This window comes from Chiloscyllium plagiosum, unplaced genomic scaffold, assembly GCF_037043375.1.
Source record: "Chiloscyllium plagiosum isolate Xiang-an unplaced genomic scaffold, Cpla_swu_hap1 HiC_scaffold_22, whole genome shotgun sequence".
Classification (NCBI taxonomy): Eukaryota; Metazoa; Chordata; class Chondrichthyes; order Orectolobiformes; family Hemiscylliidae; genus Chiloscyllium; species Chiloscyllium plagiosum.
In genome coordinates, this window is record NW_028270160.1 from 2,416,639 (window position 1) to 2,437,572 (window position 20,934).

At 41.3% G+C, this 20,934-nt stretch overlaps 1 protein-coding gene across 1 annotated transcript in view; it reads right to left on the reverse strand.

Moving 5' to 3' along the window:
• Positions 1–6,160: 6,160 nt before the first annotated feature.
• smc3 (structural maintenance of chromosomes 3) overlaps positions 6,161–20,934 on the reverse strand; it is a 126,833-nt gene continuing 112,059 nt past the window's right edge. Inside the window, exons 26-29 of the mRNA XM_087998711.1 lie at positions 17,372–17,542; positions 15,769–15,946; positions 9,664–9,770; positions 6,161–6,638 (exon numbers count right to left, since the gene is read on the reverse strand). Of these exons, the coding sequence (XP_087854837.1) occupies positions 6,567–6,638; positions 9,664–9,770; positions 15,769–15,946; positions 17,372–17,542 (528 nt within the window). The 3' untranslated portion in view covers positions 6,161–6,566. The remainder of the gene's footprint in view (positions 6,639–9,663; positions 9,771–15,768; positions 15,947–17,371; positions 17,543–20,934) is intronic.

Here is a 20,934-nt window from a genome sequence, read left to right on the forward strand (position 1 = left end):
CAGTGGAGGATGGGGGGTGCCTGGAACACACTGCCAGTGGAGGATGGGGGGTGCCTGGAACACACTGCCAGTGGAGGGTGGGGGGGGGCCTGGAACACACTGCCAGTGGAGGGTGGGGGGTGCCTGGAACACTGCCCGTGGAGGGTGGGGGGTGCTTGGAACACACTGCCAGTGGAGGACCAGTGGAGGGTGGGGAGTGCCTGGAACACACTGCCAGTGGAGGGTGGGGGGGGGGTGCCTGGAATGCACTGCCAGTGGAGGGTGGTGGGTGCCTGGTATGCACTGCCAGTGGAGGGTGGGGGGTGCCTAGAACACACTGCCAGTGGAGGGGGGGGGGGGTGCCTGGAACACTGCCCGTGGAGGGTGGGGGGTGCTTGGAACACACTGCCAGTGGAGGACCAGTGGAGGGTGGGGAGTGCCTGGAACACTGCCAGTGGAGGGTGGGGGGTGCCTGGAACACACTGCCAGTAGAGGTGGTGGAAGCAGCACATTAGCCATGTTTAAAGTGTATCTTGATGGACACATGAACAGGAGGCAAACAGAGGGATAGAAACCACGTATTGGCAATAAGTAGTGAGTCCAAATAAGGATTAGGAATTGGTGCAGGCTTGTTCCTGTGCTGTATTGTTCTTCACAAAACAAACTTTTTTTTTTGGTGATAAATGATTGTAGCATTCCAGTTTGGAACCATTTACAAATAATGTGCCAAATGGAATTTTAAGAAAATAAACACCAAAATGGGAGATTTATTTTATATTCATGAACAGTGCACTGAATCACTGTGGAATTGAAAATTACAAAGTGATTCGGCACCATGTGGACCTGTCACATAGAGGATCAAACTCGTTGCTTAGACTCAAGAGTCAGACAGCATGGAAACAGGCCGTTTGGCCCATGTCTATGCCAACCAACAAACACCAAACTACATCCCATTTCCCTGCACTTGGTCCATAGCCTGCTGGCATTTTAAATACTCATCCAGATGCTTCTGAAATGTTGTGAAAATACCTGCCTCCACCACCCCCTCAGGAAGCAGGTTCATTTCCTTGTTCCATTTCTCAAATGTTTTAAAAGTAACTAGAATTTAATTATGTAGCAGATGGCAACCACAAAAATCCATCCTCATTTAGGAGACAAGTAGACTTTCACTGCCCTTGGGGGGAAAAAAGGCAAGAGTTCCCTCAACAACAACGACTCTTGTGTGTGATTGTGTATATATATATATAGCTACCTGATCCTCCAGGCACAGACCAACTTTGAAAGCTTTTCCACTGGGTTCCCTTTGTAAAAATGCCAAGTGCTCAACCAAACACTCCCAATACCTAAACTAAAACAGAAACGTTCATTAAAGTTCCAGATAGGTATAGTTCCAAAATCTGTAGACCTTCCTTTTCAGCTGAATGCTCTGGTAGGTGAGATGAGGTCCTTGCTGTCAACTGGAAACATCCACTTCCAATTCACAAAACACATTCCAGTTTATGATAAAATTAACTCATTTTGTTCTGTAACTCCAGTTTAAAAAGAGCAAGGAGCTCTTTTTACTAAAACCAAATTAGCAGCCTTTAAAATCACCAGCAACCATCCAGTACCAGAAAAAAAAAGCCATAAAATGCTGGAGAAACCCAGCATGTCTGGCAGGATCTGTGCAGAGAGATCCATGTTAACGTATTCAGTCTTCTTCAGAACTGATAGCAGCTGAAGGGGAGTGGCATTTATGCTGAAGTCAAGGCTGGGAAGTAGAATGGGGGAGGGACAAGGAAGGGTAGAGGTGAGTGGATAGGCAGAGACAGAGCCCAGAGAGAGAGAGAGAGAGAGAGATGAAAGGAGTAGGTATACAAGGATATTACAGATAGCAGGCCAGGACTTAAGAGAAGCTGAGACAGAATGCAACCATATACAAGGCAATCTCGATTATCTGAATTTTGAATTATCAAAGGAGGTTTCAACGTCCTGCAGAAATGTTACATCAGAGGTAAGTGTATTCGATTTACCTGTACTGAAGAACATGTGAAAACACTGGCAGAAACAAAGAAACACCAGCAGCTCAAGCAACAACGACTGGATATTTTTTAGGTAAGGGTTGTTACACAGCCCTTTGCAAAAGTAAGTGTTTTACAGTATTCCCAGCATGTTACCAGGCCATTCATGCAAAAAAATGGCTGAGAACCTAAACACATGCACAAGGTGGTGTTTCTGTCTTTCTATTGTAACACTGAGTTCCCGGAAACTGACAAATGCTCTTGTGATCGTAGAAGCTGTTCGGAAGCTTGCTTAATGCTATCTTCACCACTCCTTGCCAAATGCTGACTACTGTTGCATTTTTATAAAACGTTTTCGCATGTTATCATTGCCTTATTTGTTCATCATGTGAAATCTGTGTCCTCTTGTACTCAATACATTAAAGTTATAGACTTAAACAAATCCTCCGGGAGAGCACAGCGTGAGATCAACATGGCTTGCCTTGTTTAAGGTAAAATTGATTATCCAAATGATCAATCATCAAAACTAAATAGTGCCCGTCCGTCGTTTTCAGATAATCGAGGTTCCTCTATAAGGTGATAATAGGCAGAGGATAGGGTGCCAATGAGTGACTGTGCTAAAAGCAACCCATGTGTGTACAGGATCGGTGTAAGAGTGGGTGAAAAACATCGGAAGGTGGAATCAGGCTCAAAGCTTAGAGGTAGGGCAGTTCTGAGGAAAGTTGAAACTTTATTGCTGGAACAGCACAGCAGGTCAGGCAGCATCCAGGGAACAGGAGATTCGACGTTTCGGGCACAGGCCCTTCTTCACGTCGAATCTCCTGTTCCCTGGATGCTGCCTGACCTGCTGTGCTGTTCCAGCAATAAAGTTTCAACTTTGATCTCCAGCATCTGCAGACCTCACTTTCTCCAGTTCTGAGGAAACATTAATTCTGATTTCTCTCCATGGATGCTGCCAGACCTGCTGAGCTTTTCCAGCAATTTCGGTTTTTGTTTTGAAAGTTTTTTTAACTTGATGTTGAGTCCCAGAGGCTGTAGTATCCTCAAGAGGAAAATGCGACGCTGTTCTTTGAGCTTGTGCTAAGGCTCACTAGAACGTTACAGCAGGCCTGCAGCAGACATGTTGCCATGGCAACATGATGGGGTGTTGAAGTAGGTGACCAGAAGCTCACGGTCAATTCTGCTGACAGAGTGTAGATGTTCTGCAAAGCGCTCACCCAGTCATCCAGCATAGAGACGGCATTGTGAACAACAGTACCAAAACCTGTGCTGATCCCCACCACTTCAATTGAAAATCATGTAAAAATAACGACATTATCATTCTTTAGCAGAGTGGTGAATCATTTCTCAATTACATGTAAATGCATCGTGCTCCTTGCAACTTATCAAACATCTGACATTTCCACCGGGTGACCGTTAGAGTGTTCTGATGTTACGATGGAATTCGCAGTCGTGATAAATCATCAAGTTCCTGTATGAGCCTAAACCCAGAATGCAGAGGCCTGGGCTGAAGCAGAATTAGCCTCAGGACTCATCGACATGACTTTGTTGCCGCGTTGTTGACACATGCATTGCCACAGAAGGTCATTACACTCAGAGATCAACAGCACAGAGTAGGCCCTTCAGCCCGCCAAGCCTGTGCCAGTCAAAAACAACCTCCAACTATTGTAATCCCATTTTCCAGCACTTGGTCCATAGCCTTGTATGACTTGGCATCACAAGGGCACATCTAAACACTTCTTCAATGTTGAGGGTTTCCACCTCTCCCACCCTTACAGGCAGGAGTTCCAGCTTCCCATCACTCTCACATCCCCCCTAAGCCTCCTGACCCTTATCTTAAATCTATGACCCTTCCCTAGTCATTGATATCTCAATCATGGGGAAACATTTCTTCTGTCTACTGTCTGTCACCCTCATAATTTTGTTCATCTTAATCCTGTCCCATCTCAACCTCTTCTATTCAAAGGAAAACAGCCCCAATCTGACCGATCTTTCTTCATCAATGAAACTCTCCAGCCCAGGCACCATCCTGGTAAATCTCCTCTACACCCTCCCCAGTGTATTCACATCCCTCCTCAAATGTAGATTCCAGAACTGCATACAAAATTCCAACTATGCACTAACCAATGTTTTATATGATTCCAGCGTCACTTCCCTGTTCTTAAACATGACACCTTAGCTAACAAAGACATGTTTCCCATTTGCCTTTTAACCACTTATCCAGTGTCCTGATACCTTAAGAGACCCATGCCCATCAGGGTCCCTCTGATCCTCAGAACTTCCCAGGGTCCTATGTCCATCACATATTCCCTTGCCTTCCTTGTCCTGTCCAAATGCACAACCTCACACTTATCTGGCTTGAATCCCATTTGACACTGATCAACGCATCTGACCAGCCAGTCTAGATCTTCTTCTGACTGTCTGATAATGCAACTTAATCTTATTAGCCTATCACAGGAGGGCTATTGTGGCAGTGCTTCTCCTTCTGAGCCAGGAGGTCAGAAGCCAGGAAATCTCACCTCCACCAGAGATGTATGATGTTACATCTCAACAGCTTGTCTAGGAAATATCGGCATTATCACAGGAAGTGCTTTGATGCAGAGTAATTTGACCATGCTTTCTCTCTGAGTCTGCAGCAAAATGCAGCCAGTCAGATGGGTTTTAAATAAAGCTTTACCTTAGCAGATCCTGCAAACATTCTTTAGCAACATAAGACCAAGAACATTGTGCCACAGCAATGAGGGACACCCTGAGAAATGGCCTAACCTATTATCAGGTCAGAATCATTTGCAGAGCAGCACGGTGGTGGTGAGCACTGTTACCTCGCAGCACCAGGGTAAGGGTTCGCTGCCTGTGTGGAACGTGCATATTCTCCCCATGTCTGATTGGTTTCCTCCCACAGCTGTACAGGTTAGATGGACTGGCCATGGGAAATTGGGGTTGTGGATAAGGTGGGTCGAGATGGGATGTTCTTTGGAGGGTTGGTGCAGGCTCTATGGACGCCTTGCTGCACTGTAGGAATTCTGGTTCGGGCATTCCTTTGACTGCCCTCCCTCCCTCAGTCCAATATTTGTTTATTTCAGATGGAGCAGAACTGGGTACAAAGAGAGAATGCTGAAACCGATTAAATCATCCATTAGGATGCAAAGACTAAGATTGTATCTAGCTATGGAAATTCAACCTTTGGAAGAATATCAAAGCCATGGATCTGAAAATCAGTACAATTAGAGAATTTTATGTACTTATTTTAATTTTTATCCTTTGTAGCTACTGGAATAGCAGGATTCAATTTCCAACATTTTATCCCAGTGAGGCATATTACAATCTCTCTCCACAGATGCTGAGACCTGCTGAGTTTCTCCAGCACTTTGTTTTTCAGATTTCCAGCATCTGCAGTTTTTGCTTTAATTTTCAAAATTCTGAAGTTTTAATAGAGAGAAATGGTTTTCATTGGCAGGAAATGGATTTAATATCACTTATGAAAAACATCCAGGAGTGATTTTTTTTTTGAAAATGCAGCAAAATGGTTACAATCTAGTTTTTTCATTCCAGTGTAACTAAACTTTCAGAATACAATAAGTCTTTATTTCAATCAAACCTCTCCAGGACTGAAAACTAGCTTTACAAGTGTGAAATCTCAATCCATCAGCTTTTAATTGTCGCAGATTTTAAAAATAAACTTTTTAAATGTACCTATTTATGAATCCTATATGTTTCCTGTTCTATTTTGTTTTCTGTGCCAGATGTGTCATCGAATTAAATATTCAAACCAATATTTCCCAGTTCAGACTCTGGGTGCCTCATTATGAATTCTTAAATATAACTGGTGAAGACGACACACTGTTCTTTGCTCTTTTCATACTTGTCCTAGAATTTTCCCATGATGTTAGTGGAGGACTGGGGAAGAGCGGCACATATTCTACAAAACGTCTGTGTGCAATAATGAAGAATTTGCTCATCAATGACTGCAATGTGTGGCCCACTGTTGTACGTTTCAGTCTAAGCCTTGACATTGGCACGTGTAAACGTTAATCTACATGTAACTTCACAAATCCTAGCAACAGAACTGCAGTAAAACAGGGGCACGCACTCCAGCCACAAAATGTAGACACTTAAAATATTGCTCAAACGTTTATTGCAACTCCTTAAAAGAATGAAATGCAACAGTGGAAATGATAAAATTACACAAAGGAAGTCAGTTTATTGCAATGGTAATTTCAAAGAGCATAAAAACTGCAACTAGAAACTTTACAAAATCATGAGCAAAGTTCAACTGTGTGAGAAAGATATCTGAAGCAGACTTTTTTCAAAAAATGCATTCCACTAAAGATATAACAGAAGCACAATAAACTGTGAGAAACATATCTACACTGGTCACTTCCTAAATACCAGAGACTTTGGAACTAAATTCTCAGCTCAGCCTGAGAGAGGGAGGATTAAGAATAGCTCCAAAGTTGACTATATTAAAATTCACTCACCACCTAGGGTTTAAGGCGATGAATATGTGAAGTACTTGTATAACTCACATCTGCAGATAAAAAGTGTACAACTTAAGGTCATTCAACTGGAAATCAAGCTGTCCCATTTTTATCCATGTGTTGTGTCATCTTCCACAAAATCTTTTGCTTGTTCAGCTGTGATCACATCAATGTGACTAACCTGTAAAACAAATAGTTATTTCATATAAACAGCATCACCTTTACTCAAAGCTAACAACATGAAATACAAGCTGGATATAGGTTTGCTCGCTGAGGTGGAAGGTTCATTTCCAAACGTTTTGTCACATGGACGGGTTGGACCAAAGGGTCTGTTTCCATGCTGTACATCTTTTTGACTCTATACTAGGGAACATCTTCAGTCAGCCTCCGGATGAAGCATTGCTGATGATTCCTGCTTTCTATTTATATGCTTGGGTTGGCAATGTCATTTCCTGTGATGACATCATTTCCTGTTCTTTTTCTCAGGGAGTGGTAGATGGGGTCAAACTGGATGTGTTTGTTGAGTGTGTTCCAGTTGGAATGCTATGCTTCTAGGCATCCTAGGACAAGCCTAACAGAGACACGCACGAGAATTCCTAGAAGCATGGCATTCCAACCGGAACACACACAACAAACACATCCAGTTTGACCTCATCTACCCCCCCCCCCAAGAAAAGGAACAGGAAATGATGTCATCACAGGAAATGACATCGCCAACCCAAGAAACCCAAGCATATAAATAGAAAGCAGGAATTATCAGCAGTGCTTCACCCGGCGGCCCACTGAAAATGTTTCCTAGTAGGGTGATTAACTTTCCAGCTCAGCGAGCAAATGTACATCCAGAACCTCAACTTGAACTACAAATCTTCTCGAAACTCACAAAGTACAAGCTGTGTAACAAATTTAAACACAGCATTTGCAGAAATAGGAAGATTGTGACAGAAAAAATATTTAAGACAAAATAATAGCTTGATTGGACCTCTCTAACTTCATCTTGATCTTGTTAATGTTATCTTGCTTTGTATCCCTCCTCTGCATACCCCGCTCTAAGCATCCTCTGATCTGTATGTCCTTGTTTGCTGTGATCTGCCTGTACTGCTTGCAAAACAGAGATTTTCACTGTACTTAGGTACATGTGACTACAATAAATCAAATCAGACCAGCTTGGAGGAAGTCCCTCAGGTATCCAAATGAGTTACAGCATCTCAATTTTATTCCTACAATATTTAATAAGCAATAATACAAGACTTTAGTTATTTTAAGCACCTTCAAAATTTCTTCAAATAAGGTTTTTGGTATTGCACAGATTTAACAATAGAAGAAAGGTTCTTTATCATTTGCATTATGTACCCAAAGGAAAGCTCTACTTTATCGATTCCAAATCTGAAAAGTTGCTTCAGGTACGACTGATATGAATATCGATTAGATTCCCTACAGTATGGAAACAGACCCTTCAGCCCAACGAATCCACATTGACCCTCCAAAAAGTAACCCATTCCCCTTACTTATATTTACCCCTGCCTAATGCACCTATCACTACGGGCAATTTAGCATGGCCAATTCACCTGACCTGCACATCTTTGGATTGTGTGAGGAAACCTGAGCACCCAGAGGAAACCCATGCAGACAGTTGCCCAAGGAGGGAACCGAACCCGGGTCCCTGGTGCTGTGAGGCAGCACTGCTAATCACTGAGCCACCGTGCCACCCCAAGTAGTAGCAATCATCAAGTAGTCTGAACAAATTGATTTTAAGAAATAAAGGTTCTAAGTTTTTTTAAAAACAGAACCCTCAATCTGATGAGATTACATTTTGTGGAAATAAGTTAAAATCAGGCAAATTTTAATATTGAGAACGTAGCCTTTACATAGTCCTAAACTTCAAAAGCTCAGCTTAACCATTCATCCATGGACTCCAGTTCCTACAGATACAAGTCACCTCTACATGAAATGCAGCCATTCAACAGATTACATTCCACATTTCTAATAGTCAGTTATACCATGAATTGACATTAATTTTGCAGTTACATAGGATTGCAGAAGGATTGTGACGGTTTGGTAAGGAAACAGAGAAGATGAGAACAAAATTCACTTTGAACCACCATTTCAAATCTGTTGGAGATACAATAAAAACTACTGTGGTTTTGAGCTGACAAGGAGTTTCTTTTTAAAAAAAAGGACAACTATTTCTTCACAGATCTCCTTTACTGCAAAAAAAGGAAAAAGATTCTCCACCAACGCAAAATGTAAAAGACGTTTTACACAAATATCAAGTCCTTAGAAGTGTCAGAAGCTGGAAAATCTCAATTAAAATCTGCCAAATTAGAAACTATTTTAATATACTTAAAAGCCCAAGTGGCATAAATTAATTGACTAGCACTTTAATATTTTAGGAAACAAAATCAAATTCCAAATAAATTATTCAAAATATCTAAGAAGTAAATGATGACAACACATTAATCTTTCCATACTCCAGTTAAATAATATCTCACTTATTGCAAAGAACAAATGAAGATTTCTTTTTGCTGCAGGTACTAAAGTAATAATACAAAAGTATTCTATACGCACAAGTCTGATGAACTTGGCATAGTGAATATGGAAACCAAAATGGCATTAGGAGTGACTCAAGGGATGGCAAACAAATACAAGAGATGTGATACCAGCCAAAACTAATCCATTCCTTAAAAAGGTAGATCTTACACTGGATGACAAGGAACACTATAAGCATTTAATGAAGTGCTTTGAGCACCAACATAATGTGTTAATCAGCAGCCAGATTGAGGTATGCAATTATTTACATACAATAAACCCCTCTCAAAACTCAGCTGATACCAAAGACCGCTGGTCTGGATCCAGCAAGGTATCATGTGTAACGAAGTAGATACAGAGAGTTAGGGTATTCTCAGGCAACTGACCAAAACTGGAGATTATCTTCTTTACTGAAATAGATGTGCAGTGGACCACTAAAGACAAAGATTTCATATTCTTATATTTAGCTATGCAAGACAATGGCTGCCAACTTCTAAGCACTTCTTTATGCTCCCCACAAAGCAATAATTTTTTTTTGCCCTTCACTTTTTGGTGCACATTATTACAACTCAAGAAGTGCCTGCCTCCCATTTGAAATTTTAATTGACCAAATAGTATTCACAAGTTATTGGAAAAGTTGAAATAAATTATGCCACCCAATTCAAATGGTGTAAAATTACCTTGTTCCTGAACTTCACTCCATAAAACTTATCGGCTGATTCAAGCAATTCTGGCCTGAATGTGGTAGTAATGAACTGGGCATGTGCTGAGAGTTCAGAAATCATGTCTATTGAGTAAAAGATGAAAACAAAAATTAATAATACAGTAAACAAAACTACACTTTGTAAAAAAGATGATGCAAGCTACACATTACAAAATAAATTAACCCTCTATAGAGCAGAGGTAATGCAATGAATCACAATCTTTCAAGTAGTTATCAACAAAGCATGGTCACCGACAAGGGCCTGTTCTGCGCTGTATTGTTCTATGTTCTAAGACTATAAATGGCAGTGCATGTGCCAGATCAATTTGAGACTGCAAGTTTGCAAGGTCTTACTATTAAACATCTGAAAAGCAAGGCCAACACTTCTATCCAGTGACTTTCAAAATGGTATGTGTAGCAACAAACATACACCGAAGATTGACCTATCTATCAGTGGTCAAGTAACCAAAAATCATTGGTCAATTTGGCACATACTTTATTTAGGTTTTTTTAAAAAAAACTAAACTAGCATAACTTTTTTCAAATTGTTGTCTCAAGTGTCTCCACCAAGTACATTGGTCCCTGCTACGAAATTAGTTACAGTAGTAGCAGCACTCTCTGACACATGGCGACCCAGCATATGGCCATTTTGATCTGCAAACGCATAGTGGATACTGACAACTATTCAAATAAAGACAGGTCATATCCTGAACCAATTCTTACTCTTACAGGGGAATGGTAACCTGAATTGTAGTTCCAGTGGACAGGAGGTTGAGGGTAATGAGGTCAGGGATAGGTTTACAAGGTCACGAGAGGGCACCAGCAATCAGGATGTTGGTTTGAAATGTGTGTACTTCAATGCCAGGAGCATCCGGAGTAAGGTGGGTGAACTTGCACTATGGGTTGGTACCTGGAACTTCGATGTTGTGACCATTTCAGAGTCATGGCTGGAAGAGGGACAGGAATGGTTGTTGCAGACTCTGGGATTTGGATGTTTCAGCAAGAACAAGGAAGATGGTAAAGGGGGTGTGTGGCATTGTTAACTGTGGGTAATATTATAGCAGCTGAGATAGAAATGTGAGGACTCATCCACTGAGGGAGTTTGGGCTGAGGTTAGAAACAAGAAAGGAAGTCACCCTGTTGGGAGTTTCCTACAGGCATCCAAATTGTTCCAGGGATGTACAGGAAAGGATAGCAAAGATGATTCTTGATAGCAGCGAGAGTAACAGGGTAATTGTTATGGGGGGCTTTAACTTCCCCAACATTGACTGGGAATACTATAGTTAAAGTAGTTTTGTTCAATGTGTGCAGGAGTGTTTTCTGACACAGTATGTAGACAGGCCAACAAGGGGCGAGGGCACATTGGATTTGGTACAGGGTAATGAAACCAGCCAGGTGTTCGATTTGGAGGTAGGTGAGCACTTTGGTGATAGTGACCATAATTTGGTTATGTTTACAATAGCAATGGGCACGGATAGGTATATACCACAGGTAAAGAGGTATAACTAGGGGAAAGGCAATTATGATGCAATTAGGCAAGATTTAGGATGCATAGGATGGGGAAGGAAACTGCAGGGGATGGACACACTTGAAATGTGGAGCTTATTCAAGGAACAGCTACTGCATGGCCTTGATGAGTATGTATCTATCAGGCAGGGAGGAAGCAGAGGAGAGAGGGACAGCCATGGTTTGCTAAACAAGTTGAAGCTCTTGTCAAGAGGAAGGCGGCGGCTTATGTTAGGATGAGGCGTGAATGCTCAGTTAGAGGGCTTGAGAGTTATAAGTTAGCCAGAAAAGATCTAAAGAGAGGGCCAAGAAGAGCCAGGAGGTGACACGAGAAGTTATTGGCGGATAGGATCAAGGAGAACCCCAAGGCCTTCTATAGGTATATCAGGAATAAAAGAATGACTATAGTAAGATTAGGGCCAATCAAAGATAGTAGTGGAAAGTTGTGTGAGAAATCTGAGAACATATGGAAGCGCTCAATGAATACTTTTTGTCAGCATTCACATTGGAGAAGGGCAATGTTAGTGAGAATACAGAGATACAGGCCACAAGAATAGATGGGAATGAGGTTGACAAAGAAGAGGTTTTAGCAATTTTGGAAGATCTGAAAATCGACTAGACCCCTGGGCCAGATGAGGATTTATCCTCAGATTCTCTGGGAAGCCTGGCAGGAGATTGCAGAGTCTTTGGCTTTGATCTTTATGTCATCATTGTCGACGGAAGTAGTGCCAGAAGATTGGAGGATAGCAAATGTTGTTCCTTTAAGAAGGGGAGTCGAGACAACCCTGGTAATGATACAAAGTTAAAAATCACACAATGCCAGGTTATAGTCCAACAGGTTTAAGTGGAAGCACACTAGCTTTCGGAGCGCCGCACCTTCATCAGGTGATTATCACCTGATGAAGGAGCGGCGTCCCGAAAGCTAGTGTGCTTCCACTTAAACCTGTTGGACTATAACCTGGCATTGTGTGATTTTTAATTGTATACACCCCAGTCCAACACCGGCATCTCCAAATCATGACTGATAATGATAGGCCAGTGAGCCTTACTTCGGTTGTGGGTGAGGTGTTGGTAAAAGTTATAACAGATAGGATTTATAATCATCGAGAGAAGAATAAGTTGATTAGGGATAGTCAATATGGTTTGGTGAAGGGCAGGTTATGCATCACTAACTTTATTGAGTTCTTTGAGAAGGTGACAAAACAGGTGGATAAAGGTAATGCGGTTGTTGTGGTGTACATGGACTTTAGTAAGGCATTTGATTAGGTTCCACATGGTAGGCTATTGCACAATATACGAAGTTTCAGGATTAAAGGTGACTTAGCGAATTGGATCAGAAGTTGGCGAGCTGAAAGAAGTCAGAGGGTGGTGGTTGATGGGAAATGTTCATCCTGGAGCTCAGTTACCAGTGGTGTGCTGCAAGGATCTGTTTTGGGACCACTGATGTTTGTCATTTTTATAAATGATCTGGATGTGGGTGTAGAAGAATGGGTTAGTAAATTTGCAGATTACACTAAGGTAGGCAGAGTTGTGGATAGTGCCGAAGGATATTGTGGGTTTAGAGGGACAGAGATAAGATGCAGAGCTGGGCTGAGAAGTGGCAAATGGAGTTTAATGTGGAAAATTGAGAGGTAGTTCACTTCGGAAGAAGTAACAGGGGTGGAGAGTACCAGGCTAATGGTAAAATTCTTGGCAGTGTAGATGAACAGAGATATCTCTGTGTCCAGGTGCATAAATCCCTGAAAGTTGCCACCCAGGTTGATAGGGTTGTTAACAAAGGCATATAGTGTGTTGCCGTTTATTGGTAGGGGGTTTGAGTTTCGGAGCCACGACGTCATGCGTCAGCTGTACAAAATACTAGTAAGGCTGCACTTGGAGTATTGTGTACAGTTCTGGTCACCGCATTATAGGAAGGATGTGGAAGCTTTGGAAAAGGTACAGGGGAGATTTACCAGGATGTTGCCCGGTATGGAAGGAAGGTCTTGCGAGGAAAGGCTGAGGGAACTTAGACTGTTTTCGTTGGAGAGAAGGTGGTTGAGAGGTGACTTAATCAAGACGTACAAGATAATCAGAGGGTTAGGTAGGGTGGATGGTGACAGCCTTTCGCCTCGGATGGTGAAGGCTAAGTCGAGGGGACATAGCTTTAAATTGAGGGATGATATAGGACAGATATCGAGGGTAGTTTCTTCACTCAGAGTAGTAGGGATGTGGAACAGCCTGCCTGCAACAGCAATAAACTTACTGACGTTAAGGGCATTTAAATTGGCATTGGACATACATAAGGGTAATAATGGAATGGTGTAGATTAGATGGGCATCAGATTAATTTCACAGGTCGGCGCAACTTCAAGTGTTGAAGGGCCTGTACTGCGCTGTAATGTTCTATGAAATAAGATCAAGAAATAGACATAAAATGCAAATCCTTGTTGAAATCCCCTCCCTGACACAGGGTACTGAGACTCCATATTATGCCAGCATTCCATTATATCATAATACAGCACTGCAGGCAGCTGTTCAGCCCATTAAATCTGTGTTGCTTCTTTGAAACAGATCTAGGTACACAGTCCTTTATCCAAAATCCAAAGTCTTTTCATGAAGTTTTTTTCTCCATAACAAGGTTGTTTGGCATGCAAACAGCTAACCCAACTCCACATCCATGTGACCCACATCACTCAGATATGATGTGGCAGTGGGGTCCAGCACTGGCAGGTATCAATTCTGTCTCAGGGCTCATAGAACTCACAGCTACTTCTGTTCAGTAAGATTGTTTTAAATTTCACCATTAAACTGTCACTTATTCCAAAATTTTAAAAATTCCAAATTCTGATAACCAGCTGGCCCCGGGGATTTCCGATAAAGGATTGTGTACTTGTATAATGCTTCCGGCAAGTGTTACTCAACATGGGAATAAAGGATTTATCAACCCAGGGTGGGGTGGGGGTACGGGTAATCAGCAGATTTCCTTGCCCATGTTCAACCCAATGTCATGTGATTGCATGGGGTCCGGAGTCAATGTTGAAGACAACTTCCTCCTGACTTTTTACCACTGTCCTGCCACTTCTGCTGGATCTGTCCTGTTGGTGGGAGAGGACCTATCCAGAAATGGTGACACTGTTGTCTGAAACATGTGTAACATATGATTTCATGAGTATGGCTATGTCTGGATGTTGCTTGATTAATCAAAGAGACAGCTCTCATAATTTCAGCGCTAGGCCATAATGTTAGTAAGGAAGATTATGCAGTCAATGGAGCTGTATTTGTCACTGTTGTTTCCGAAGCCTTAGTTGATATCAGATGGTCTGCCCAGTTTCATACCTTTTCTTCCTTTCCAGTGATTGATACAACTGAATGTTTGTTTGGCCATTTCAGGGGCAGTTGAGAGTCAACCACGTTGCTGTGGGTCTGGAGTCACATGCAGGCCAAACCAGGCAAGGATGGGCGTTTTTGAGTTTTTATGACAAATGACAATGTTTTCATGATTATACATTTTATTTCACATAAATATTCCTTTTATTTCTCACCCACTGGCCCCAGCCTTCAACCTTCCCACTCACAACCTTTATAATTAAGAACAGGGATCAATGATAGCCTAGTGGTATTATCACTAGACTAATAATCCAGAGAGCCAGGTAATGTTTTGGGTAAAAGCCCGTCATCAGCATCGAATTTCCTGTTCCTCGGATGCTGCCTGACCTGTTGTGCTTTTCCAGCACCACTCTCTAATCTAGACTCTGATCTCCAGCATCTGCAGTCCTCACTTTTGCCTTTTTCTTTTATTGTGCGCCTCTCTGGCTAGGCCAGCATTTATTGCCCATCCCTGCTTTCCAGAGGACAATTAAGAGTCAGTCACATTACTGTGGGTCTGGAGTTACATGAAAGCCCGACCAGATAAGGATGGCAGATTTCTTTCCTTAAAGGGCATTAGTGTACCACATGGGTTTTTCCTGATGGTTTTATGGTCGTCATTACACTCTTATTTCTAGATAATCATTATTAAATCCATGGCAGGATTGAAACTCAGGTCCCCAGAACATTACCTGGCTCTCTGGATTAATAGTCTAGTGATAATAGTGGTAAAGGTTTAACATAATTAACCCCATCTGGTGCTCCTGAAGATTTTCAGTTTCACTGATTCCAAACAATGAGCTCTTCTTTCTTGAAAGGTATAAAAGAGCTGACTCTCTTTTGTAGCCACCCTCCCTCTCCTATCTCTCATTGTATCATTCCCACCCATTCCTGTCTTTCTCCTCTGACTTCTAGCTATACAGCTTAAAAGAAACACTGGCCCCAAACACTGCACACTGATCCTAGCCACATGGAAAAAGATGAATTTATTCCCATTGTTTCCGGTCAACCAATTCTTGATCTGTATCAATATATTACCTCCTGTCCCCTGAGCTTTAACCTTGCCATTAACCTCTTATGAGGCCTTATCAAAAGACTTCTGAAAATCTAAATATAACACATCTACTGGTTATCCCTTAGCTATTTTCAACTATTTTGAGAGCAGTTACATCCTTAAAAATCTCCATTCTTGTCCTTAAAGTGACAAAATGTTTTTCTTTAGAAGTATATACCTGAAACAGCTTTTCTATGTTGCGCATCCAAGGCCTGATCAATTTCATCAAAGAGATAAAAGGGGGCTGGGTCACATTTTTGAATTGCAAAGATTAAAGCAAGTGCCACAAGGGATTTCTGACCCCCAGAAAGCTGCTGCATTTCTCTCATTTCACCTTGTTTCCCTGTAAAAGACACCTGCCAAACAAAACAAAGAGAATTACGATAAAGAGCAACAACAACTTGTTGCCAAACATACAGAGATACGCAAAGCATTTACAAACAGAATACTTTGGGCAGCCTAATCATTGTTGTCAAGGAGTTAAATAGGGAGTTAAATAATGAAAATAAAACAGAGTGCATTAAGTTAATGTCGGATGTGAAGTTGTGATATTAAAGAGTTAACTTGCTCTGCTGACCTGCAGGAAATTGGATGACCCAAGGTTAGGGTGGGATGCCTCTGACTTACAGATAGATTGTAAGAAATTTATATTATCATCTCCTATTATTCAGAGCCATTTACATGGCCATTTCTTTGCCATTCAGAGCCATTTACATTGTCATCATCTCCTATTCAGAAATCAATAAGAATATTATAGTTGGAATTCTGACTACTCCCTGTAGTTAAAAAAACGATTTGCAACAGATTTTACCATTAAGGGATGATTTACATTACATTGTTTCTGGAGATGATATGGTCACTGTGTGGTCTTGAGTGGTAGGTGACTGAGGGAGTGGCTGGGGTTGTCTTGTGGGAATTACTGGCTGTGATGTAAAGATTTTGTAAAAAGGAAGGACTGTTTCCTTGGATGTTGGTTTGCTCACTGAGCTAGAAGGTTCGTTTTCATGAAAACGAACCTTCCAGCTCAGCAAGCAAACCTACATCTAGAACCTCGACCTGAGCCACAAATCTCAAAACTCACTAACTATTTCCTTTGTTCAGGGAGACCTCTCGACACGCTTCACAAGGATGGCAAAGAGTGTTAAGAGTTTCTCCACAGCTTGCACTGTATTTGCTTAATAAAATGTGGTTGTTCACATAAATTGGCATATTGCAGCTGCATCAAGTGTGTAAGAATCGCAGAAAAAAAACCTAACAAAGTTATCATCACCAAAACTAAACTGTGTACTGAAGGAGTTAATTTTGGGGGTAACACTCAAATCGATCAGCAAAACACAAATCTGGTGGTGCAGAATCTGGAAAAGTTAGCCAAATATCAGATGTTCAGAAATAAGAAATCGTGCAATTTTTGGGGTTCAAGCATCCCAAAAGACGATGCATCCTTATAAAGTCTTGAATCTAACTTTCAACAATAAGATGATGGAAATTTCCATTCCAATCACAAGTGAGCCCCAGGTTAATCGAATCTCTGATTTACAAAACAATGGTCATCATATTTCTGGCAGTGTTATATTAATATCCCATGTAAGTAAATAAATGTGATTAATTATTAATTTCAGAATTATCAGTTCACCCACTACGACAGTAAACAGAAACACAGTAAAAATTTACTTAATCCACCTCGATAATTGATTTTGGAAAATAAAGAGCTCAACTGTACATAAACAATTGTGAGCACAGAAATGGAATAAACTGCAGACACAATAAAACTCAGTACTTACCCGAATTCCAACTCCTGTGAATTGGTCAACAGATGGAACACTACTCTGAGATGCACTACCTTCACCTTCATCCTGAGACTGGCTTCCCTCCACATCGCCTTTCTTCATAACCAGTGATGCTTTACCACCAGGAACTAACTTCGTAAATACTTCACTGAAATTCTTTGATACCTGATCATAGCAATACCATGATATGTAAGAACATTTCATTGGGAGGAAAATAAATAATATGCAAATCATACATTCTGATTTTTCAAATTTATGGACATATGAAGTAAATGCATTAAAAACTACAGAGTGCATTATATCAACTCCATGCACATGAATGGTTCCCAGGGAACATAGACTTGGGGGTACAAAATACAATGACATTTGGTGAAAAGTGGCCTTTGAGTCCAAATAGTTTGCAGCATCAACAAAAACTTTGCTGCACAGAAAATTTTCAACTAAAAACATAGAAACATAGGAAACTGGAGTATTTCATTTGCCCCTTCAAGCCTACTCCACCAACTAATTTACTCATGGCTGATCACCCAACTCAATACCCTGCCCTGGCTTTCACCCCATATCCTTTGACCCCTTTAATTCTAAGAAATATATCAAACTCCTTCTGGAAAACATTCAATGTTTTGGCCTTGACCACCTTCTCTGCCATGGAGTAAAAGGGGCTCATCACTCTCTGGATGAAGGTAGGTCTCAACTGCAACCTAAATGGATACTGTATTTACTTAACTGTGATGCCTGGCTCCAAATCCCAAACTCTCAACCAAGTAATTGGGAATATTCTTCCTGCATTTACCTTGTCTAACACTGCCAGGATTTTATAGGTTTCTGAGATTCCCCTCATTCATAAACTCTAGAGAACATAATCCTAACCAATCCAGTCTCACTTCACATGCCAACCCAGGAATAAGACCATAGGACAGAGCAGCAGAAATTAGGCCATTCAGCCCATCAAGTCTGCTCTGCCATTCAACCATTGCCGATAAGTTTCTCAATGCCATTCGCCCACTTTCTCCCTGTAACCCTTGATCCACTCGACAATCAAGAACCTATCTATCTCAGTCTTAAACAGACTCAATGATCTGGCCTCCACAGCCTTCTGTAGCAATGAATTCCACAGATTCACCACTCTCTGACAGAAGTAGTAGTTTCTCTTCATTTCTGTTCTAAAAGGTGTTCCCTTTACTGCGGCTGTGCCTTGGGTCCTAGTCTCTCCTACCAATTGAAACATCTTCCCAACAAGTACTCTGTTCAAGCCAGTCTGTATTCCGTAAGTTTCAATTAGATCACCTGTCATCCTTCTAAACTCCGAAGAGTATATATCCAGAGCCCTCAAACATTAAGCTTTTCATTCCTGGGACCATTCCCATGAACTTCCTCTGAACATGCTCCTGGGCCGTACAACCTACCTGAAATTTAGGGCCCGAAATTGCACACAATACTCCAAATGTGGTTTGACAAGAGCTTTATAGGACTTCAGAAGAACATCCGCACTTTTATACTCAAGTCCTCTGAAAATAAATGCCATCATTGCATATGCCTTCCTAACTACTGACTGCAAGTTTACCTTGAAAGAATCCTGGACTAGAACTCCCAACTCTCTTTGCACTTCAGACTTCTGAATTTTCTCCCCACTTAGAAAATAGTCCACGCCTCTATTCTTCCTACCAAAGTACATGACCTCACACCTTCCCACAACGTATTCCATCTGCCACTTCTCTGTCCATTCTCCTAATCTGTCCAAATTCATCTGCAGAGTCCCTGCCTCCTCAATGCTACCTGTCCCTCTACCTACCTCTGAGTCAATCCAAATCAGTCTGTTAAACCTTTTCTGCACTCCATGAATAGCCAGAATATTCTTCTTCAGATATGCCAACCAAAACTGCACACAATACTCCAGTCAGAAATATCTCTTTGAACTCTCTCCAATGCTTTAACATCCTTCTTTAAATAGGGATCCCAGAACTGAGCACAACACTCCAAACGTGGTCTGACCAATGAATTTTAAAGGTGTAACATCATGTCTGTGATTTTATACACTACACCTCTATTTATAAACCCAAGGATTCTATATACCTTCTTAACGACTGTTTTAATTTGCCTGGCCACTTTCTGAGGATCATTCACTTGAACCTAGAGGTCCCTCTGCTCCTGTACTCCCCTCTAAGTTGTATCATCAAGTCTGTATTGTCTCTCCATGTTTCTTTTACAAAAATGAATTACCTTATTTCTCTGCATTGAAATTCATCTGCCAGGTGTATCCATTTGGTCAACTTGTCAATGTCACTCTGAAGTTGCTCAGCATCATCCTCTATTCTCCTTGGCTTAATATCATTTGCAAATTTAGAAATATTGCGCTCACCACTCAACTCCAAATTACTTATATAAATCAGAAAAATCAAGGATCCCAACACCACTCCCTGGGGAACCACCACATTTGTCTCGTCTCCAGTCTCAGAAATACACATCTATACCTACACTCCATTTCCTATCTTGTAGCCAACTTCCAATCCATGCTTACAAGGACCCATCAGTCCCAAATACTTCGAGAAGAAGAAGAAGAATCAGTGTGTGGAAACATGCCCTGGGCCCAACAAGTCCACACCGACCCTCCGAAGAGTAATCCACCCAGACCCATTCCCCTACCCTATATCTACCCCTGACTAATGCACCTAAACTGCACATCTTTCTAAGTTACTAATCAACCTGCTAAGTGGCACTGCATCAAATGCTTTCTGGAAGTCTAAACATTCAACACCCATAGCTTTACTCTCATCCATTGCCTATGTCACCTCGTCAAAGAACTCAAAACTTGTAAGACATGACCTGCCCTTGACTGTTTAGTATTAACTTATTTTCCTTTAAGTACATATTTATCTTATCCTATATTATGGCTTCCATCACTTTTCCCACTATTGTTGTCAAGCTAACAGGTTTGTACAAAGTTACAAACCACACAACACCAGGTTATAGTCCAACAGGTTTAATTGGAAGCACTAGTTTTCGAAGCACTGTGGTTGTGATCGACACAATTGTAAGGCACATAATTTATAGCAAAAATTTACAGTGTGATGTAACTGAAATTATACATTGAAAAATACCTTGATTGTCTGTTGAGTCTTTCATCTGTTTGAATACTATGGTAGTTTCACTTCTTTCATGTGTAAATCACAAAAGGTTTTTAAAAAAAGTTGCATTCTCAGGTTAGATGTAACAATTGGTGTTAGCTGAACAAAATGTTGAAGATGTTAGCCCCCTGTGTTCTCTGTCTATGCCATGATGTCTAGATTGATTCTAATCTAAAAAGTGAGATAACAGAGTTTTACATGAATTCATGCAGTTTTTGAGCAAAGTACAATGTAACTCTGCAAGTACAAATTCACCCCACAAAATATATGTATATGTATGCATGTGGGTCTTTGTGTGTGCCTGGGTGTGGGTGTGGGTCTGGGTTGGGGAGTTGAGAGTGAGAGAGAGAGTGTATGTGTGTGTGTATGTGAGTGTAGAGTGTCAAGTCTGTGAGGGGGTGCATGTGAGAGCATGGGAGTGTGTTTGTCTGT